General features: G+C 41.2%; 1 protein-coding gene across 2 annotated transcripts in view; it reads right to left on the reverse strand.

The window, feature by feature from the left end:
* LOC117507009 (zinc finger protein 385A-like) overlaps positions 1-24,709 on the reverse strand; it is a 96,083-nt gene that overhangs the window by 1,223 nt on the left and 70,151 nt on the right. For both annotated transcript variants that reach the window (XM_034166692.1, XM_034166691.1), the window contains exons 3-7: positions 20,449-20,559; positions 5,773-5,947; positions 3,241-3,546; positions 2,876-3,063; positions 1,436-1,522 (exon numbers count right to left, since the gene is read on the reverse strand). In XM_034166692.1, the coding sequence (XP_034022583.1) occupies positions 1,436-1,522; positions 2,876-3,063; positions 3,241-3,546; positions 5,773-5,947; positions 20,449-20,559 (867 nt within the window). The remainder of the gene's footprint in view (positions 1-1,435; positions 1,523-2,875; positions 3,064-3,240; positions 3,547-5,772; positions 5,948-20,448; positions 20,560-24,709) is intronic.

Below are 24,709 nucleotides of genomic sequence, written 5' to 3' on the forward strand. Positions count from 1 at the left end.
TCTTCTGGAGGTAGATCTTCACCAGGAGTAAGGGACACATATTTTGGGTTGTTGTCTTGTTGGAAGACAAAGTGACGCCCAGATCCAGTTTTGCTGTTGACTGCTTGAGGTTTTTCTTTCAAATCCTTCACATATCCTTGTTTCTTCATGATTCCTTCCACCTTGAGGTGATTCCCAGTTCCAGATGCATGAAGCATCTCCACAGCATAATACTCCCACCACTGTGTTTCACTGTGGGGTTGGTGTTCTTTGGGTTACACACCTCTCACTTCTTTCTCCAAACATAAGCAGCATCCCTATGGCTGTACTTTTGTCTAATCTGACCAAAGGAGACACTTCCATGATGCATAATCTTTCTCCAAGTTGTCTTTAGCATACTTCAGTCTGGCTAGAACGTGTTTGTTCTACAGAAGTGGAGTTTTTCTTGATCTGCACCCCCATAGTCCATTCCTGTCCAGGGCTCTAGTGATTGTCTTCTTTGAGACTGCAATTCCAGACTTGGCTAAGTCATTCACTAGTGTCTTGGCAGTTGTTCTGAGGTCTTTAGATCCATCTCTCACTAGTTTTTCTTTCAAGAGTCTTTGAAATCTTTCGCTTCCTACCTCTGCCAGGCTTGTTATGTACTGTGTGGCTCTTTGAATTTCTTAATGAGACGTCTCACTCCAATTCTTGATATTTGGAAGTGCTGTGATAACTGCTTCAACTGCTCTGTGAGCATCAACAGTTCTTTTTCTCAAGCTTAAACTGCTTTCTTTTGATGCTTTCTAAAGTGACAGCTCAAAACCTTACTGAAGTTTTTGTGCTCTGTGTACAATGGAAGATAACCCTCAGCTTTAACTTAATTTTACAAGCTTTGAGCATTACGAAGTTAAAGCACATCACTGCATAAGAGTGGTTTGTGCTATAGTTCAACAGAAAGGTCAGTTCTTAAGGGAGCTAATAAATTTGCCCCTTTTAGTTTTTGGTTTTTGTGAAATAATTGTTTGTGTGCAAAGTAAAATAATGTAAGCAAATAATAATACCAATGATAATATAATAATGTGTAATGTAACCAATCTAAAATAAAACTAGGATGTTTAGAAATGTGTTGAAAATTCCTTGCTCTGTTATGAAAGTACTTCTGAAAATTTAGAAGAAAATGTTCAATTCATAGGGGGCTAATAGTTTTGTCCTCATCTGTACGTTAATGAGGGGTGAACCCAAAATTGTCCTTAAAGTTCAATGGGAGTCTGTCAGATGTCCTCATGTAAATTCTTGGCTCTGTATAATTTGTAACTGCCCAGGACGAGATTTATTAGCTTCAAATGTGTGTCCATGGGGAAAACAAAGAAACAAACCCGAAACAAAACAAAACATAAAACAGTCTTTGGAACCACTGGCCTAAACAGTGACGAAATATGGAGAATATGTAGACAGACAAAGGCTAGATCTGTACCACAAAGTCTGTCCGCTTCTTGTGCCTACTGAGAAGAGGATTTGGTTTTCCTGCAACCCCATCACGATGTCTCCGGCTGGATATATGCTGAAAGGTAAAATGGGACAGGGTATAAGAAATGCTTTGACAATCGAAAGTACTTATTGAGCTTATTCTTCTACCAAGACCCAATAGCTGTTTGTCCATCAGCAGGATACTCAAGCAGTAATGACTAATGTGGTAAATAGCAGAGGTGGGATGAAATCACTGTCAACTCATCAATCTGCAAGTCCCAAGTCAAAGCTCAAGTCAGCTTGCAAACAATTGGTGGTCATTATGACTTGAGGCTTGACTTGGGACTTTGCTGATTCATGACTTGAGAGTGACTTGATGGTGACTTCGTCCCACCTCTGTTAATAGTGAAATTTTGTGGCTTGGTGGGTTTTCACTCAAATACATGTTGGTGAGATTTAAAGACACCCCCCCGCCCCATGTTCCATCAGGCCAGGTTTAGGAGCATGACTTGTTGCAGTGGATTGCCGCATTCATCATGCCATGATACTGACAGGGGCCTTCAACTGGCAATCACTCAGGGTGGAACAATGGTATAGTTCTATCTCCTAAAAGCAGCCGTCCATGTGCTTTAGCTAGGTGACGTATGGGCATTCCCTTTTCCTGGTTCAGGTGCTGAGTCCTGAACAGTGAGGCACCTGTGTGAGACAAATGCTCAGGGAAATGTGCCAGATGGCCATCTTGCCATGACTGATGTTCACTCACAATACAAGTAGTATTCCTCATCTGCCTCCCTATGTTATAGCTCATTTGAGACAAAGTCATTCCAGGTCCTCAAGGATTGTCCAGAGGGACCAAACACATTCAGCGGTCATCTCACTGATTAGTGACCAGCTCTCACAACTAAGACCAAGACTGGAAACACCAGACTTGGACCTTCATCCTCTTGCAAAAATGTATTAGCATGTCTGTACAACCCTGTCCAAAGACCTCATGACTACATAAGAACTTCCACAATGTCCCAACCTCATAAGCTGAGCTCCCTGAGACACAAATGTCACTGCTGAGATAAGAGAATCACTCACGTTCAATCACCTATGGACATGCTGATGGCTGAGTCTAGGAAGTCACTGAAAGCCTGGCTCTCAGTCTCAATCCAGCACAGATGCAAACCCACCCCTCCACAAACTTTCACTATGAATGAATGAATGAATTTATTTGGCACACAGACTCAACAATAACAAAAAACTCATACACAAGACAATTCCACAGTGACATATGTGACCAAAAGGGGGTGAGCAGAAGCAAAGCTTATAAACGCCCACCCTTTATTTACATACATACATATATACTCATCACTAAATCACATTCATAGGTTATTCAGATATCCTACAGAAAAAAAAAAACAGGCACAGTATTCTCATATATGGCACAGTGTTGGTTCCTCACCTGTTTAAGCTGTACCTCTGAGTTGACTCTAACATTGCAGATCTCACAGTGGAAGGTTCGTTCCTGAGTGTTGGGGTCAGATGTTTGATCACCTCCCTGCTCTGAGCTGGATTTTGGACCCAGACGTGGATATGCTTTAATAGGTCCCAATCCACTTCGTGCCTCCAGAATTGTTTTATGTTTGGTACCTGGAAGAAAGGATGTTTGTAATGTGCCGTTCTTGCCACTAAGTGTCAGTAACAGACTTTTTTTAGTTCCTCTAAAAGCAACTTAAGAGCAATGGTAGACTTTCTTGGAAACACCTATAATGCTACAGTGCAGTGTGTCAAGATTTCATCAGCAAAGTTTGGGTTTGGTCACCTTACCTTTATTATGTGCCTCCAGCTGTGAGAGAGAATTAACAGCTATTTTGCAGGAGGAGCAATAGAGAAGCTTTTTGGCTTTCTCCTCCTCCGACTCTCCTGAAGAAGGGCTTGGTGCTGGAGACGGAGTGTCAGGGAGGCTGGCCACGGCTGGATCTGCAGAAGGGACACTGAGGGCCGAGATTGGGGAGAAAGAGGCCGGCAAAGGTAAGTGGGGGCACTCAGCATCTGTTGACATCAGTGTGGGTGTTGGAAGTTGGATAGGGGTCAGAGGTGACTCATTAGCGATGATACAGGATTGCATGTCATCTGTAAACAGCAGGAAATTGGTTTATTATTTCAGCGGCCTGTTGGACACAATGTAACAGAAAATTTTCCACATAAATATACTGATCTTCAGCTTTTGTTGTTGCACGATTATAGAATTCACAGATTCTGCTCCTAACATGATCACAAACAGTTATTCAGACTATTTTAGAAGATCAGATTCTTATTTCTCTCAACAATGAACTTCTGATGTAAAATATTTGTATACAGTTCCAGACATAAGTTTGTCTGCCTGGATGGTAACCATCCAGGACCCAAGGTGGACCCAATGTGTGGTGGGTGCGTGACACCAATGCTTACTTACAAACCTGAACTGTGTCAGGTTTCAGCCCGGATCTGGGGTTTGGAGTCCCTTTTTGCCTCCGTTCTTTTACTCACCGACTGTCCTGGCTTTGATTTATTAGCTGTTTATTGTTGTCACGTGTTTATTCTCTGTTCTGTTTTCCTTTGTCACTTTGTTTCTTTGTCACTTTTCATACTTTGGCAATGGCTCAGTTCTGTTCTTGTTTGTTCAGTCTGTCTGTGTTTTTAATGTTTATCATTAGGTCGTCATTTGTTTATTTTGTTATTCTCTTTTCTGATATCATCTGTTGTGCTTTAGTATCGGGTTTTGTTAATCACTTAGTCTCTGTTTTACTTATAGTTTATTTCTTAGTCAGTTCCAGTTTAGTTTTGTCTTAGTGTTTATTTTCTTATTGTTCTCTGATCTGTTCCTATGTAGTTTTCTTCTGTACTTTTTATCTGATGGTTTGTGTTTCAGTTCTCATGTTCTTGCTCTGTTCAGGTCCTGGTCATAGTAGTATTGTATTCTGCCCTCTGGTTTTGATTTATGTGTTCTTTCTAGTCCTCATTCCATTTGTTTGTGTTCACTCCATGTCCCTGCACCTATCATTGTGTCTTTGTCTCTCACTCTGATTCTTTCTGTTTTGTGTTTCTATTCACTCAAGCTCTTGGCACCTGTTCTCATGTCTTTGTCTTTTTCATCACTCCACCTTGTGTAGTCCTTCCTCACTATCTTGCACCATGTATAAGTTTTGTCCTCCATGACTGGATTTTTGCCTAGCCCTGTTTCTGCTCCGCTGATTGATCACCTGTGTACCGTACCTGAGCCTGGATTAAAGACTATGATTTCTTTTACACTAAAGCCTAGTCTGGGATTCTGCATTGCGGGTCCAGCTGCTTCGGGTGCCTGGCACCCTCACATCATTACAAACTGGTCTTTCAAATTTCACAAAACAGACAAAATTTAATTCTTACTGAAATCCAAGCATTATAATGTCAGTTTTTTGCCTCCAGCAATGAAGTTGGGTAGAGGTTATGTTTTTGCCCTTGTTTGCTTGCTTGTTTCTTTGTTTGTGAACAGCCTGGAGCCCACAATTCAATTTTCAAGGTCACAGGTCAAATGTCAAAGTCAGGAAAATTCTTGGAAAATTCTCTATCCTTTAATGAACAAATTTTCAAAAATTCATAACTCTGTCAAAAAAGATCCAATTTCTTTCATATTTGAGAATCAGCTCTCGTCATGATTCATGTGCATCTATCTATCTCTTTATCTATCTATTAGAAGGGCATGCGTAGGATTAGTTAAGTCATTCATTCATTGAATAGGTATTCAAAATGCCTGTAAGTAAGTGTAACAACTACTGCGCATTCAACTCTGAAATTTTGGGTTCCGATCAGTTCAGGTAAAGACCACCGAATTTCCTATTTTGAGTCATATTGATGTCTGTTAAGCTGCAGAATGCCCGTAACATAAAATAAAGGCTGAGAGACCGATCAAGTTGCTTGTGAAGCCTTATTGGTCATGTAAAGTAGGCCTTTTGTTCGCATGTAGCTTATAAATCCTTGATGTTAAATTGCAAAGTTCTGGTGGCCTCTACGGCCACTGTTGCTTACACACACACACACACACACACACACACACACACACACACACACACACACACACACACACACACACACACACACACACACACACACACACACACACACACACACACACACACACAGTCCTGTTGCAGTGAGCAAATGTAATATCATCCAATCCATTGCAGAGCAACTCCACCTGTTATTTTGGTTAGTTTCAGTTCTGACTTTGCACACAACATTTGTCCTGAATTCAATGACAAATTTTCTCTCCCTGCAGGGAACAAAGCATGCACTGTGTGTTATTTCCTGTTTGTTTGTGTAGTTGCAGGTGATGCTCACCCTGCTTATTAAGGTTGGGTGAGGGGCTGGAGGGCAAAGGACCTGGTGGGGAGGGTGAAGCCGTCATAGGACTTTGTTGCTTGTCACGATTTTGGACTCGAGGTGTCTTTGACGTCTCGATCCCCTTCAGTCTTCGAGCATGGCGGTTCCCTTTGTAGTGGGCCTCAGCCTGGCTCTAGCAGGAAGATGAGACATTGGAGACTTTTACAGTGAATCATAGGTTTTAATGAGACTTTCTGCCAACGAACACTAATCCTACAATTGCTCACAAATTGTGAACTGGGAGCTGATAGTTTAGGGGGCTGCTGCCCCAATGAGATTGTCAGAGAAGATTATCTTCCAGAACGTTCTTGTCTCATTTTACGACTGCGGAAACGACGGCTGAGTTGATGATTGACTGAGTGGTGGGATTTTGACAGCTGTACTGAGTCCAAACAGAGAGTGCCCCTGGGCCTGTTCTTGAACTGCAGAGGATCAGTTTGAATTCAGCAACTTTAAAGTTACAGTGTGTATTATTTCAGCCCAGTCTCACTTTTTCGTGCTCCTGTCACAAAATGAGTTATATTTTCGTGATGTGTTTTTTTTTATTATTATTATTTTGCTATTTCTATCCATACCCCTAACCATAATTAGAATAAGAATTGATTTTATTGCCAAGTAAGTTCTCACACACAAGGAATTTGATCTGGTGTAAACAGATCTGAGGTTGCAGATTGCTGCAACCTCATTCTGTTGTCTATCAGGATTTTGTTTCTCTTCATATTTTTGCTTCTTGGACAATGGGAATTCATGCCTTCTCTTTTGAAAAGCAATATGTGTGAGCCTCCCTTTAACAAAAATGAGGGTTCTTGATCTTGTTAGGCTGCACTAGCAACCAGGTAACAGTGTAACATTACTCTGCAATATTTTCCTTCGGTGGGGGGCTCCCAACGTAGATATGAAAGGCTCATTCTAAGCTTATGACAACATATTGATTAGTTGTTTAGTGTAATTATACACTATTAAACAGATGGCTGTGAATGCTATATTCCATTTTTGCTAATAAAAACTCCTGAACCCTACACACTTTAGTTTTAAAATGCACTTGACAATGTATGGACATTCATGTAAGACCTGAACATGAGTTTACAGTTTTTATATAATGGCTGAGTGGATCCTTGTCATTTGATTGGTGCTTTGTATGTCACATGAAAAGGATTATTCGTTCCATTTAAGCCCCTGGCGCAAACGCAAAGCTGCGTATTGTGGCGTACTGTCTACGGCGAGTTGAGCAGCTCTACACCAAGTTTTTGATCCCTACTCAGCAGTATGCTGAGGACTATGTGTGTAGCACAGAAGAACTTAAACATGTCTCATTTTTTAGTGTGCAATTTGGTTCCATATATTTTGTACCATTGCATGCTGCGAACCCTGCCCACGCACACACTATTGGGGTGGCGTTTAGCTAAACATGGTGAAGTTTGTTTTGCGGACAGAGGACAATATAAGCAAGCTAATTGACGGTGCTAATTCTTCTAACACACACACACACACACACACACACACACACACACACACACACACACACACACACACACACACACACACACACACACACACACACACACACACACACACACACACAAAACAAATCCACTACGCAGTAAGCCACCTGGAGGCATGAAGACCTGTTAAGAGGATGAAGTTAGAATGGAAGCTGGAGAAATTTTTGATGTGATTTTTCACTGGACTGAGAAACTGCACAGTATTTTTTTTTTTTTTTTTTTTGAAGTACACAAAGTCAGTGCACGGCATCATGGACTACACTGTCGCAATTTTGGACTCCAATTTAAAATTCATGTTGGACTGTTAAGCACTAGTGGAACACCAAAATGTAAGTCCTTTTTCACTTGTTTATAAATTAATAAAATATCCAATGACAAGGATCTATTTTAGCTGTTATATAAAACAAATAATGAATGTTTTTTCATTCTTTCAATGGAACAAATATTTAATTCAGTGAAAGCTGGAACATACCATTCAACTCTGCTTTGCCTCATTGAATGGAACATTCCATCTTTCGGCTCATGAAATAGTCGTACTATTGAACTCATAAAGATTCATTTTTTGTATAATGTTGCAGTTTTCATGTAGGATACAATTATATAAATTTAGTCTGTTTCTCCAGGTCTCTGCCACTGTAACATTTCTGTTATTGCACATCCTGATAATCTTTTGTTGGAAATTTTGTTAAGCCTTGTCCGAATGACCATAGCAAATGGTTACCCCCCCCCCCCCCCCCCCAAGGGTGGTCTGCTTGAGGTTTATCCCTGTAAACAAAAGAAACAAAACAAAACCAATGAGGGAGTTTTTCTTTACCACTGTGCTCACTTATTGGGCTGTTCAAAATATTGCATTAGTGAGATCTGGAATTTTCAGACACGATGCTAATACAAACCATGTCAGAGTAGGGATACAATACAACGTTTTAACCATTAGACAGTGTCACATGACTTCAAAAAGACAGAGTGAGCCATTATAATACAAACATAGCTCCTGAAAACCTGAAATAATCTAATAATACAAGATGTGTGTGTGTGTGTGTGTGTCTGTGTTCATTACTTGCTCAACAGAAAATCTTATTTGAAATGTGCTAACAATAATATTCCAACAAAAATTAAATGTGTGAAAGCTAATCAGTTGTCAGTGATCACTCAGCCCTAACAATATTGCCAAATCCTGACTAAATACACCTCAGTGATCTTATAAATGAAAGTTGTATTTTTTAAAAGTGACCATACATACAATAATAATAATTAATAATAATAATAATAATAATAATTATTATTATTAATTATTATTACGTCTGCCAAGGACATAATAAAATCATTTGCTGCCTTTTAGCAGGATTATGTCAAAACTACTGCACAGATTTTGACGGAATTTTTACCACAGATACATATTGGGCCAAGAAAAAATCCATAAAATTTTCTAGGTGATCCAGATTTGTATTCTGGATCAAGATTTCACTTTATATAAGTTTTGAAGGATTACGTCAAAACCACTTCACAGATCCTCACCAAATTTGCACCACAGATTGATATTAGGGCATGGAAGACTCCACTGAATTTTGGAGGTGACCCGGTGTCAGACTGAACGGTCCGCTCCTAATAATCGGTTCGCCTTTTGCTTCTGTGCATGCGTCTTTTCAGACCACAGCAGCACGTCTGAAATGGAGTCTCTTCACCCAAAGCAATCAAAAGGATTAATGGGATTATTAGTCACCAGATGATAAAGGTAAAACCTCTTAAATCATTCTAAACTCTGCTTTAAGCAGAAATGTGGCTGTTTTAAGCAGAAACTCAATGAATTTCTGTGACACTTTGAAATGACTGACGCGCAGTGAATGCATCAGCTAGCAGCTCGTTTAGCCCCGGCGCTCTGATTACTTCCGCCACCTCTTATGATGAAATAATGTTGAATTTATGTGGCAATGATTGTTATACCAAAGCTTCAGATATCTGTTACTGAGATAGATGATGACTGGAGTGCTGTTTGAAGCAGAAACAAGGTGTTAATCTGTGAACCGCGGCATCGGGGGACCGATTTTTAGGACCATTCGGTCGGTGACACTGGATTGGCAGACATCAGAAATCTCAGATTGCTCTTGTTATTAATATTTATGGAATATATAGACATACAGGATGATTCCTATATACCCCCAAACTTTGTTTATGCGGATATATTTCTCTTCAAACATTTAGACATGTTAAGTTCCTTAAGTGTTATACACAGCACTATAATTGTGTAATTTTAACTTTGTTGAAATACCATGTAAATAACCGTGAAGCTACAGCACATGTTGGACGGGACCTTGGAGGCACAGTGGGGCTTTTATAAGCTGCAGGCCTTAACTACCACTGACAGTTTCTCATTCTGATTGGTGATGACAGAAAGGCAGATATAGTTCTGCCTGTGTAACCTTACGCTGTTGACCGCTGCTTCCCAAAGCCCCACGATTAGACATGAAGATGAAGCCTGACAAGTCTCTGAAGGAACAGCAGCAGCAAGCATGAAATAATCAGTCATCCTTCTTTGAGTCTTTGTGTGTGTTTCCTCTCCTTCTGTGTTGCTGCTGAGCTTTGACATGTTCACTTTCCCCACGACCTTCACTCCAGATCTTAAAGAAGTGACTTGATAGAGCGACACAGACAAGAGTTTCGGCATCAAATCAGTGGGGAAAAGTTGAAATGAATGAAGATAAAATGTAAATGATGCTCAAAGGAACAGGTGAAATGGACTGAGAGAAAGAGGTTCTGGGAAAAGGAGGATTAAGATATAGAAGCAGAGATGGGATTTAAGAGAGAGAAAACGAGAGCGAGACTGTTCCTGAAAGCCTTTTTCTCCCTAAGCCGGATGCACTTTGATGTTTTATCTATAAAGCAACAAAGGCACAGAAAGCAGAAAGAGTGGGTCTAGAAGCCAAAATCTACTGTAGGAGCCAGGAAGAGGAGGAGGACAGAGGGAGAACACAGACACCTGATGAGGAAAACCTGAGCAAACTAATCTGCCCGGAGCGATGCCTAAGACGGGACACGCTGTGGCCCTGAACAGGGGACCAGAAAGATAGAGGGTGAGACGGGGGAAAGAGAGACAGAGAGAGAGGTGTCCAGTGTGGTACTGCAGTGGTGACAATAGCTAATGCAGCATGACGTGACGTCAGCCTTGCAGCAGAGCTGAGCTCAATGCTGCCAAGCTAATCTGTCCTCTGTCGCCTGAAATGAATTGCAATAATTACAAAGCGTGAGTGCAGCCTGCCCATCGGTCCCTCTTGTGTGCCTGTCACATCGACACTCACACCTCTCACACATGCAGTTTGTTGATACTGTTGGTAGGCTTGGACCTGTAGGACACTCGATGAAGACTGTTTTTACCCCCCTGCTTTTGAAGTGCAGCTTGTGCCAGCCAGAGTAAGCCAAGAAGAGTCCCGTAAGCAGAGCAGTGCTTCATTATTAAAGAATGTCCACTGTGCTTTCAGCTCCCACTCGCTCATGTTACTGTGGAAAGTGCTGTAAAGCTGCAGTGGAGCAGATGCACGCTGCAGCACACAAGCCAAACAGGTGCCTCGGTTTACGGCCATCACGACGTGCAGCGTGTCAACCACAGACACGCACACAAACATTTGTGCACACATATGCACGCTTAGTGGACAGTTGGTGAACACGAATAAAAGGAATTGTGCACACATGGTTGCATCCTTTGCATACTGCTGGAGTTACAATATGCAACACTGCATCACTGTACTTTTAGGCAAGTGTTATATACAAACACACTCTTCATTTTATTAGGCAAACATCGCTACATCGTTGGACCCCCTTTTGCCTTCAGAACAGCCTTCGTGGCATAGATTCAACAAAGTGTTCAATAAAGTGTCCTCAGAGATGTTGGTCCATATTGACATGCAAGCATCACACAGTCACCCATTCAACCAGTCTGCACATTCTCCTCTGACACCAACAAGGCATTTTCGTCCACACTGCCACTCACTGGATCTTCTCTTTATTACACCATTCTCTGTAAACCATAGAGATGGTTGTGCATGAAAATCCTAGTAGATCAGCAGTTTCTGATATACTCAGATCAGCCTGTTTGGCACCAACAACCACGCCACGTTCAAAGTCACTTAAAGGTATAGTGTCACTGTTTTTTTTTTAAGATTTAGGTCCTAAAAATAATTTTCTTTGGCACCACTATAATTATATTCCTTAGCATTTACATAATGGGTCCATAATATGATATTGCCAGTATGATCAAAATTCATGCTGTCTGGAAATAATTTAGAATTTCAACCCCTGAGGGGGAGAAACTCAAGGGATCAGATGCTATGACCAACATTTGGTAGATTTGGAAGTGATTTACAAGAAATTTTATGGATGTTAATGCATTATGGGTCACAGGTAATCTCAAAATGTCACATATGCGCACACGTGCTTCCTCCTGTAGTTAGTCTGCATGATGATGATCAAGGAAAAGACAATATTCACTGTGGAATTCCCCCCCGAGTAAATATGTCCTCTTAATTAAAATGAGCTGTAATTTTGCAACTTGTTACAAAAATGAACCTACGTTATAATGCTTGGACTTCGGTAGGCTGCGCAACTTTTAATCCCCTTTCTTCCCCATTCTGATGCTCAGTTTGAACTTCAGCATGTTGTCTTCACCGCATCTAGATGACAAAATGGAGTGCTAAATGAGTTCTTGCCATATAATTGGCTGGTTAGCCATTTGTGGTAAGAAGCAATTGAACAGTTGTACCCAATAAACTGGCAGATGAGTGTGTGTGTGTGTATATACAGTAGTGTTCAGAATAATAGTAGTGCTATGTGACTAAAAAGATTAATCCAGGTTTTGAGTATATTTCTTATTGTTACATGGGAAACAAGTTACCAGTAGATTCAGTAGATTCTCACAAATCCAACAAGACCAAGCATTCATGATATGCACACTCTTAAGGCTATGAAATTGGGCTATTAGTAAAAAAAAAGTAGAAAAGGGGGTGTTCAAAATAATAGTAGCATCTGCTGTTGATGCTACAAACTCAAACCTATTATGTTCAAACTGCTTTTTTGGCAATCCTGTGAATCACTAAACTAGTATTTAGTTGTATAACCACAGTTTTTCATGATTTCTTCACATCTGCGAGGCATGGAGTCATCCAACTTGTGGCACCTTTCAGCTGTTATTCCACTCCAAGATTCTTTAACAGCATTCCACAATTCATTCACATTTCTTGGTTTTGCTTCAGAAACAGCTTTTTTGATGTCACCCCACAAGTTCTCAATTGGATTTAGGTCCGGGGATTGGGCAGGCCACTCCAAAACATTAATTTTGTTGGTTTTGAACCAAGATTTTGCTCTTTTACTAGTGTGCTTGGGGTCATTGTCTTGTTGAAACACCCATTTCAAGGGCATGTCCTCTTCAGCATAAGGCAACATGACCTCTTCAAGTATTTTGACATATCCAAACTGATCCATGATACCTGGTATGTGATATATAGGCCCAACACCATAGTAGGAGAAACATGCCATATCATGATGCTTGCACCACCATTCTTCACTGTCTTCACTGTGAACTGTGGCTTGAATTCAGAATTTGGGGGTCATCTCACAAACTGTCTATGGCCCTTGGACCCAAAAGGAACAATTTTACTCTCATCAGTCCACAAAATAGTCCTCCATTTCTCTTTAGGCCAGTTGATGTGTTCTTTGGCAAATTGTAACCTCTTCTGCACGTCTTTTATTTAACAGAGGGACTTTGCGGGGGATTCTTGCACATAAATTAGCTTCACACAGGCGTCTTCTAACTGTCACAGCACTTACAGGTAACTCCAGACTGTCTTTGATCATCCTGGAGCTGATGAGTGGGTGAGCCTTTGCCATTCTGGTTATTCTTCTATCCATTTTGATGGTTGTTTTCCATTTTCTTCCACGCGTCTCTGGTTTTTTTTGTCCATTTTAAAGCACTGGAGATCATTGTAGATGAACAGCCTATAATGTTTTGCACCTGCATATAAGTTTCCCCCTCTCCAATCAACTTTGTAATCAAACTACGCTGTTCATTTGAACAATGTCTTGAACGTCCCATTTTCCTCAGGCTTTCAAAGAGAAAAGCATGTTCAACAGGTGCTGGCTTCATCCTTAAATAGGGGACACCTGATTCACACCTGTTTGTTCCACAAAACTGACGAACTCACTGACTGAATGCCAAACTACTATTATTGTGAACACCCCCTTTTCTACTTTTTTTTTTACTAATAGACCAATTTCATAGCCTTAAGAGTGTGCATATCATGAATGCTTGGTCTTGTTGGATTTGTGAGAATCTACTGAATCTACTGGTAACTTGTTTCCCATGTAACAATAAGAAATATACTCAAAACCTGAATTCATCTTTTTAGTCACATAGCACTACTATTATTCTGAACACTGTAAGTCCCTTCGGCTGCTCCCTTGTTTGCACTCGGGGTCGCCACAGCAAATCCAAGGTGGATCTGCATGTTGAATTGGCACAGGTTTTACGCCGGATGCCCTTCCTGACGTAACTCCACATTACATGGAGAAATGTGGCAGGGGTGGGATTCTGAACACTACTGTATATATATATATATATACGAGGTCTATTAGAAAAGTATCCGACCTTATTATTTTTTTCAAAACCCATATGGATTTGAATCACGTGTGATTACATCAGACATGCTTGAACCCTCGTGGGCATGCAAGAGTTTTTTCACGCCTGTCGGTTACGTCATTTGCCTGTGGGCAGTCTTTGAGTGAGGAGTGGCCCACCCTCTCGTCGTTTTTTCATTGTTTAGGAATGGCTCAGAGACTGCTGCTTTGTTTGATCAAAATTTTTTCAAACCTGTAAGGCACAACTGAGTGGACACCATTCGATAAATTCAGCTGGTTTTCAGTAAAAATTTTAATGGCTGATGAGAGATTTTGGTCTGTAAGTGTCGCTTTAAGGACGGCCCACGGCGCCTGACGGCGATCTGTGCTCCGAGGCGGCGTCGTCTCGCTGTTTCAAGCTGAAAACTTCCACATTTCAGGCTCTGATCACCCAGGTCGTCGTCAGAGAACAGAGAAGTTTCAGAAGAAGTCGGCATGAGGAGTTTATCCAGACATTCCACTGTTAAAGGAGATTTTGTAATGAAAGAACGTGCAGCAGATTTGCATGTCGGGCCAGACCCGACCGCAGGGAGTCGCGACACCTTGGAAACCTTAACGGACAAGTTGGAACATGCCCAGCTGTTAAACAATTTCTCAGATACTCACTTGTTGAAAGCCATCAAAAGCCGCCTGAATTTTACAAATGGTTTTCAACACGGAGGTGTTTTTCCTGTCGCGGCGCAGACGGATTTGTGGCGTCATCACAGAACCGACTCGGCGAATTTGCCCGCACGTTCTTTCATTACAAAATCTCCTTTAACAGTGGAATGTCCGCATAAACTCCTCATGCCGACTTCTTCTGAAACTTCTCTGTTCTCTGATGACGACCTGTGTGAACAGAGCCTTAAATTAGGATGTTTTCAGCTTGAAACAGCCAGACGGACGCCACCTCCGACCGTGCCGCGCCAATCTGCTTTGTGAGCTGTCCTTAAAGCGAAAGAAACTCCACAATCTCTCATCAGCCATTAAACTTTTCACCGAGAACCAGCTGAATTTCTTGAATAGTGTCCACTCGGATATCCCTCACAGGTCCTGAAAAAATTTTGATAAAGCAACGCGCGCCGTCTCCAGTAGCATCTCAGACAAAGGATTTCAGCCGAGAGGGCTGGACCAGTGCTCACTCAAAGCCTGCACACAGGCGGATGATGTCACCGACACGCGTGAAAAAACTCACGCATGCGCACGAGGGTTCAAGCATGTCTGGTGTAATCGCACGTGATTCAAATCCATATAGTTTTTTTTTATAAAACTGCCGGTTAGTTTTCTAATAAACCTCATATATATATATATATATATATATATATATATATATATATATATATATATATATATATATATATATATATATATATAGTACATACATACAGTGAGGAAAATAAGTATTTGAACACCCTGTGGTTTTGCAAGTTCTCCCACTTAGAAATAATGGAGGGGTCTGAAATTTTCATCTTAGGTGCATGTCCACTGTGAGAGACATAATCTAAAAAAAAAAAAAAAATCCGGAAATCACAATGTATGATTTTTTAAAAATAATTTATTTGTATGTTACTTTTGCAAATAAGTATTTGAACACCTACCAACCAGCAAGAATTCTGGCTCACACAGACCTGTTAATTTTTCTTTAAGAAGCCCTCTTATTCTGCAGTCTTTACCTGAATTAATTGCACCTGTTTGAACTTGTTACCTGTATAAAAGATACCTGTTCACACACTCAGTCAATCACACTCCAACTTGTCCACCATAGCCAAGACCAAAGAGCTGTCTAAGGACACCAGGGACAAAACTGTAGACCTGCACAAGGCTGGGATGGACTACAGGACAACAGGTAAGCAGCTTGGTAGAAGACAACAACTGTTATGATTATTTATTAGAAAGTGGAAGAAACACAAGATGACTGTCAATCTCCCTCAGTCTGGGATTCCATGCAAGATCTCACTTTGTGGGGTAAGGATGATTCTGAGAAAGCTCAGAACTACACAGGAGGACCTGATCAATGACCTGAAGAGAGCTGGGACCACACTCACAAAGATTACATTTGTAACACATGATGCTGTCATGGTTTAAAATCCTGCAGGGCAGCAAGGTCCCCCTGTTCAAGCCTGCAAATGTCCAGGCCCGTTTGAAGTTCACCAGTGACCGTCTGGATGATCCAGAGGAGGCATGGAGAAGATCATGTGGTCAGATGAGACCAGAATAGAGCTTTTTGGAATCAACTCCACTTACCATATTTAGAGGATGAGAACACAAGAAAACCATCCCAACCGTGAAGCTTGGGGGTGGAAACATCATACTCTGGGAGTGCTCTTCTGCAAAGGGGAGAGGATGACTGCACCGTATTGAAGAGAGGATGGATGGGGTCATGTATTACGAGATTTTGGCAAACAACCTCCTTCCCCCAGTAAGAGCATTGAAGATGGGTCATGGCTGGGTCTTCCAGCATGACAATGACCCCAAACACACAGCCAGGGCAGCTAAGGAGGGGCTCCATAAGAAGCATTTCAAGGGCCTGGAGTGGCCTGGCCAGTCTCCAGACCTGAACTCAATAGAAAATCTTTGGAGGGAGCTGAAACTCCAAACCTGAAAGATCTAGAGAAGATCTGTATGGAGGAGTGGACCAAAATCCCTGCTGCAGTGTGTGCAAACCTGGTGAAAAACTACAGGAAACGTTTGACCTCTGTAATTGCAAACAAAGGCTACTGTACCAAATATTAACATTGATTTTCACAGGTGTTCAAATACTTATTTGCAGCAGTAAGATACAAATAAATTATTAAAAAATCATACGAGGTCTGTTAGAAAAGTATCCGACCTTTTTATTTTTTTCAAAAACCTGATGGATTTGAATCACGTGTGCTTGCATGAGCCAACCTTGAACCTTCGTGCGCATGCTTCCAATTGTGGAAGAGGTGGACATCAGCACTTTTTCGGTACATTCCACTGTGAAAGAAGATTTGCCATGAAAAGAGTTGCAGCGAAATTCATCGGCACGAAGCTGATGGCGCAGCAACAGCGCCTCCGTGATGAAGCCTCACAGGACATGTTGTGACATGCTCACCTCAGGTTCAGGTTCAGGTTCAGGTAACTTTATTTGTACCCATAGGTAGATTTGGCTTGCAGCAAACAGAAAACAGAAAAAAGGTGTCCATGTTAGTCAACACAACAACAACAACAATAAAAAACACTAAAAATACTAACAAAGAACATACACAAAACAAGTTAACAAACACCACCTCGTCCACAATTCGGAAGATTCAGACGGCTTTTGGTGGCTTTTCAGTTGTGTGACTATCCGAGAAATTGTGGACGAGCTGGGCATGTTACAACATGTCCTGTGAGGCTTCATCACGGGGGCGCTGTTGCTGCGCCATCAGCTTTGTGCCGATGAATTTCGCTGCAACTCTTTTCATGGCAAATCTTCTTTCACAGTGGAATGTACCAAAAAAGTGCTGACGTCCACCTCTTCCACAATTTCTCGGATAATCACACGATGGTCCCACATCACCACAGAGTTCACTTTGGAAATGATCCGGTCATTTCAGCATGTTGATGCCAACCGGAGTGTGGTCGTCTTTAAACCGGTTGTACCGTTCCTTAATCTGTGTGATGCCCAGAGGATCGTCACCGAAAGCCGTCTGAATAATCTGAATGGGTTCCACCTGGCTGTCGCCCAGTTTCTAGCAAAATTTGATGCAGTCGCGCTGCTCCAGTCGTTCCGCCAATTCCTTGCAAAGAAAAAATGACGAGAGACTATACCCATCCTCATACAAAGGCTGCTTACAAGCAAATGACGCAATCAATAGGTGTGAAAAAATCACACATGCGCATGAAGGTTCAAGGTTGGCTCATGCAAGCACACGTGATTCAAATCCATCAGGTTTTTGAAAAAAATAAAAAGGTCGGATACTTTTCTAACAGACCTCGCATATTGTGATTTCCTGATTTTTTTTTTTTAGATTATGTTACTGGGGCCTATTATACCTCCCTTTAGTGACAACTGTGAGAGAAAATAAAGCAGAAGTTGCGTGGAATGCTCCAACGAGGTGTTCTGTTTCACCAGGACAATGCTCTGGTCCACACGTCGGTCATTGCAGTGCCTGCCCGCCATGAATGTGGCCTCAAACTTGTTCTGCACCCAACTTGTTGTCCTGATTTGGCTCCTTTGGATCTGTTTCCCAACATGAAAAGGCATCTTGCCGGAGCTCACTGTAATACTGACAATGATGTCATATCTGGAGTGGATGTCTTCCCTGATCTCCACGATAAGAACTTCTATGAGAATGGTATTAAGGCATTGCAGTGACACTGGAAAAAGTGTGTGAACTCACACTGGGATTATGTTGAAAATAAAGCATTCCCTTAATTCAGTTGTGGTTCCTTCTTGGTCGGGCTCAAAACTTTTCAGTCACCCCTCATAAATGTGGTACTTAAAATTCTCTTTTGTATCATACGAGTATATTTAAAAAGACTGCACTTCCATTGCGCTCTCTCTCACTCACTCACTCACACACACACACACACACACACACACACACACACACACACACACACACACACACACACACAGGGAAACAGTAAAAGTGTCAGTGCCCCACTCACACCACATCAATCATGACAGCAGCTGGTTTTGGATGTCCACATTATGAGTTGTTTTTCAGCTATTGCTGCCTCTTTAATGACACACTAAAGTTTCAACACTTCCATCCTCTTATTTCAGTCCCTCATGTTAGTTTTCTGTATGTGCCAAAGAGTGATGACTAAAAATGTGCTTGATCAGCTGTAACGTGGGTTTATGGACAAGCTTGTGTTGCTAAATGCTCCTTTAATAAAAAGTCACATTAGGAACCGAACACACCTGTAATAAACAAATAAATAAAGAAATAATCACCAGACAATCTGTCATTCAAGCGGGAAATTTCTGTGTTTTCATCTTTCCCGAAATCAGATCCTTTTTATGTTCAGTCTTTAGGAATAATTCATTCATTCATTAATTTTGTATATCTGCTCACTTCAGTCAAGGACCACGGTCAGATATCTATTGATAGATCATATCTTTACACAGTATACTACACAAATACATGTCTCTGTTCTGAACATTTTGATATGTAACACATAGCAGTCCCATGTATATATAAAGCACCCAACGTACATGTATCTGCCTGGGTGTGTGTGTGTGTGTGTGTGTGTGTGTGTGTGTGTGTGTATCTGTCATCGGGGTGAATGTGAGGCATAATTGTAAAGCGCTTTGAGCGTCTGATTCAGATGGAAAAGTGCTATATAAATGCAGTCCATTTACCATTTACCATTTTATCTGCAGGGCCAACACATATATGGGTAAAGAGGTGGAATATTGGTGAGACTGTGACTTGGGCAGGACAAATGAAGTCTGAACACCAAGACGCTCAGCTAACAGGCTAACCTTGGTTTGGGTGTATATTACAACATATTTTCAGGGGCTGAGAGGTGGTTATAACAGTTGTACTTTGGTGCATTAAAAATTATGAACTGCTTATTTCTTCAGCAGTCGAAGATTAATGATCTAATGTCATGAAGCTGCTACAAATGCTAACACCATTAACATCCAAAATTCCATTGTGCGATAATTTAACTCGACACAAATACTGGCATACATGCATCTTAATTGATCCATTCGGGAAATTAACCACACAAGAAGACATACTATTACAAATATTTGTAATAAAATGTTTGAAAAAAGGATGGGCCTTTGCAACAGCAGCCTCTGATCAACCACAACGTCAACACACAAGCTGTCACTCAAAGCAGCCACACCCCTACTGTGTTAGGATAACTGGGCTTTATTGAATGTGATAATGAACATGATGATGATGATATGTCTCAAACATAATAAATAGATAATGTAAATTGTGTCACTGGTTTTGATCTTAGATGTATTTTGATCTAAGTTTTTTGATTTCTTCAACTTGCTTAAGCAGAGAACTGAGCATTTTCCACCATCTGTTTATTTTGTTCACGTGAGCAACCAGCTCGTCACGCTTCCTGTATACTCAGATTGGCAGTCGCTATGTCACAGTGTTTACAGAAATTAGACTTTTGGTCAATTTTGGCCCCTCCTAGCCGGTGGCAGAGTGACAGTTGCCTTGTCACTACAAAATGCCCACTCTGATTGAAACTGAATGGCAAGTTGCTTGTAGTTAATGTGACGGTAGGGTAACAGTTAATGTTACAGGACAGTAATAGTCGTGTAAAGTAAATGAACAGGATTACTCTGTCTGTCATCTAGCCTCCTACTTTCCTTTCTGGAGTGGCTAAAAGTGGAGCAGAGAAACTGTGAGCCATGTTCTCACCTGCTGCAGCTGCACAGTCAGTCACCAACTCTAACTTTGTTTCAGGTCATGATTTAATGTTCTCAGAGAGCTTCCCGGTCCTCCACAGTGTCTTTACAAGATGACTTTCCTTTAGCATGCAGTCTGAACTCTTTTCTGTGTTTTCATACCTCTGAATTGAAGCGTATTTGACAGACATTGCAGGAGATAATTGGCCGCTTTGTCTTCACTATGGGTGGACCAAAGGTGTGGGTCATCACAGCCTTCTGGACCAGGTCCATCTGATGAGAGAGGTCACATTAAGAATTAGAAGGTCCTGGCCTTAAATCACTTCATTCTGCACTTGCAGTGGGTGACAATGACCAGCAGGGTATTAAGGATAAGATCAGGTGAATGACTGACTGAGGTGAAGTAAAGTCTGATGATGGAAAGCAGTAAACGAGTGTGGAAAAAGTGAGAGAAGAGAAGGCAGATACAGACAGGAGGAAGTGTGTTTTCTCAGCAGCAGTCTGCGTCGGAGTTGTTAACAGTGATATCAAAAGAGTGGCTTCAGGACAACTCTGTGAATGTCCTTGAGTGGCCCAGCCAGAGCCCAGACCTGAATCCGATTGAACATCTCTGGAGAGATCTGAAAATGGCTGTGCATTGATGCTCCCCATCCAACCTGATGGAGCTTGAGAGGTGCTGCAAAGAGGAATGGGCAAAACTGCACAAAGATAGGTGCACCAAGTTTGTGGCATCATATTCAAGAAGACTTGAGACTATAATTTCTGCCAAAGGAGCATCGACAAAGTATTGAGCAAAGTGTGCAAATACTGTACGTGATTTCTTAGTTTTTTATTTTTAATAAATTTGCAAAAATTAAAAAACATTTGTTTTACCGCAAATGTTTCGTTTCTTCCATATAAATCAACCGTTTCTGCAGCACGGCTTTGCTTTGAACCTTGAACCAATCGAAGCAGTGATTCGCAGATCGAAGCAGTGCTTCGATCTGATGCTTTGTTGATTCAGTGTTTTATTTCGCTTAATCTTAATTTTTCCCCACTAAAACCCCAAATAGCATATGTCTGTGAGTAACATTTACCTTTTTATATTAATCTGACCTGTTATGGTCTTCTGAAACAGTTGATAGATGTATTTTATAACTTAAAAACGGGACCGATGCTAACGTGTTAGCATGTCTATGGCGTTTTCAATGTTGAAGTTAGCATTAAGCTGTTGCAGCTGTCAGCACATTTGTTTTCTGTATAATAATTCATGGCTCAGCATTTGTTGTCGTAAAAGAGTCAAATGTATTACAAATTGTAATATTTTATTCATTTATTTGTATTTATATATCAATAATAATAATAATAGAAACAACAGTAATAGTAATAATAACTAATAATGCCACAATACAGTTTTAGAGAAACGGACAAAAAGAATCTGATAAAACAAAACAGAAAAGATTAAACCAACTAACAATGAACATAAATAAATATAGAAATAACTGTTTCCTGTGAACACCTATTGACTCTTAAACCTCCACTTCATCCCTGTTTTATTAAGTTTAATGACAATTTGTTTCGGTCAAACCACATCTAAGCTGTGTTTTTACACAAGAAAAAAATAAAATGCAGTAAACTGCATATTTGTGTCTTTTTTCATGAAAATATCTTATTAAATATAACATATTACACTTTCGTCAGGCCTTTAAAATACTTTTGTGGACTCTTGCTGTAATATGTTGTCAGTGGTTGAGATCGTTGCTGTAGGTATCTAAACCTGATGGAAATCTCTTTGTGGTGTGTCGGTGATGTATGTATGTGCAAAATAAAACAAAACACTACTCCAGGTATATTTTTGACGAGAATATAACATAACTTTGTTACAAGGTCAAACGCTGATGTTGTGTGACAAAGGCCTTTTAATAACTCACTTAAGACGTCGCGCAGCACTCTCAGGCGGCGTCATCAGCCTGTTTCAAGCTGAAAACCTCCACATTTCAGGCTCTATTGATCCAGGACGTCGTGAGAGAACAGAGAAGTTTCAGAAGAAGTCGGTTTCAGCATTTTATCCGGATATTCCACTGTTAAAGGAGATTTCTTTAATGAAAGACGTGCGGACGGGTCCGCGCGTCGGCTCGCAGCTGCCGCGACGCTCCGCCACAGGAAAAACACCTCTGTTGGAAGCCTTAAGGACAAGTTGGAACATGTCCAGCTGTTAAACAATTTCTCATATACTCACTCCACTGAAAGCCATCAAAAGCCGCCTGGATTTTACAAATGGTTATCAACACGGAGGTGTTTTTCCTGTGCTGTCGCTCCGCGCCGGCTGCGTCCCGACGCGCGGACCCGTCCGCACGTCTTTCAGAGTCTTTCAGGAGTACCACGATCTCGCTGACGTCTTCAGCAAAGATCTGGCACTCACTTTTCCCCCACACCGTCCGTATGATTGCGCCATTGATTGATCCCGGGCGTTGAGTTCCCGTCCAGCAGGTTGTACTACCTCTCATGTCCAGAACGCGAATCAATGGAAACCTACATCTGGGACTCGTTAGCTGCCGGGCTGATCCGGAACTCCACCTCCACGATGGGTGCTGGTTTCTTTTTTGTGGGCAAGAAAGACGGCGGACTCCGTCCATGCATTGATTACAGAGGGCTGAACGAGATTACGGTTCGCAACCGATACCCGTTGCCCCTGTTGGATTCAGTGTTCACGCCCCTGCATGGAGCCAAAATTTTCACCAAACTAGATCTTAGGAATGCGTACCACCTGATTCGGATCCGGAAGGGAGACGAATGGAAGACGGCATTTAACACCCTGTTAGGTGACTTTGAGTACCTGGTCATGCCGTTTGGCCTCACCAACGCCCCCGCAACGTTCCAAGGTTTGGTAAATGATGTCTTGCGGGACTTCCTGCACCGATTCGTCTTTGTATACCTGGACAATATACTCATCTTTTCCCCAGATCCTGAGACTCATGTCAAGCATGTATGTCAGGTCCTGCAGCGGTTGTTGGAGAACCGGCTGTTTGTGAAGGGCGAGAAGTGCGAGTTCCACCGCACAACAAACAGTTTCTTTTTGGTTTTGGACATGGGCAAATATCACTGGTTTCAGACTAGCATGAAGGGTTGTTGTGGTAAATTTTCATGAAATGGTCTATACAGGAAGGGACTCAAATTGCAAAAGATAACTGGGGGTGAGTAGAAACACAACATCTCAGAACAATTATCAAACTAAAAGGAAAACTAACATGGAACTCAAAAGTGTACAGAGTCCAAACAGGAAAACAACATGACTAACAGAAGAGGACCCAGAACTGAAAAACAATGACCATAAACCGAAGGAAGCAGACAGGTGACAGATCACAAAGATAACCAACAAAAAGAACATGGCCAAACCACAACAGCTGTGTATGGTTTCTGGATGCACTGTATTACACGACACTCTATCTCGATGTGCACACACATCATAGATGACCCGTTCAGAGGGTTAACAGAACAAGCCATATTATTTCAGATATTTATAATCAAATGCTCAAATATGATGGGTCTTTACAGCAGCTGTAGCCACACAGTGTCAACACACGACAGGGAAAAATGTGTCAGTACACAAGCTGTCACTCACAGGGACCACACCCCTAATGTGCTTGGAGAACTGGGCTTTGTTGCATTGTGACTATGACAATGAACATGATGATGACCATCTCTGAAAGACAATAAATACATATTAAAATTATGTCACTGGATTTGACAGCACCCATGGCCAGTATTTACAGAATTTTTGTCAACCAGATCATTCTCTGCCTAATATAATATGTTCATTGCATCTGTTTATTTTTATAAATATTTTGCATTTTAATCAAGAGGTATTTCTGCTTGTATAACCTTAACGGACAAGTGTAAGTTCTCAGTGATGTGGTTTAACAGTGTCTGAATGAACCTAATTTACAGGCAGCAATGATATGGGAGGTGAGTTGCAAAAACCAAGATGATTTAATGTTCCAAAAGTGACAAACAGTCCAAACAAATGACATGGAAGGAACGTGGGTATAACACTCCAGGCCAAACACGACAAAGTTGAGCCAAACATGAAGGATGCAAGGATTGAACAAAACACACCAGCTAAATACAGCAGCTTAAAGGAGGTAACAATAGAATATCTTGGTACTTACAAAACATCAGAGAGAACAACGTGAAGAAACCAGCAAATAAACAGGGAAGAGGTGCTATTTAAATATCAAAACAACTAATGATCAAATGAACCACAGGTATGTGACAAAGTCAAGGGATAATCTAATAATAAAAAGGTGACTAGAAACTATACAGACATCTACAGGTAAGTAAAAGCAAAACATGACCATAAACTAAGAAGAAGAAAAACCACAAAACCAAATACAGAGCCGAAACTACAAGATGCAAAAACCAACATAGAACTCAAAAGTGAACA

This window comes from Thalassophryne amazonica, chromosome 3 (assembly GCF_902500255.1).
Source record: "Thalassophryne amazonica chromosome 3, fThaAma1.1, whole genome shotgun sequence".
Classification (NCBI taxonomy): domain Eukaryota; kingdom Metazoa; phylum Chordata; class Actinopteri; order Batrachoidiformes; family Batrachoididae; genus Thalassophryne; species Thalassophryne amazonica.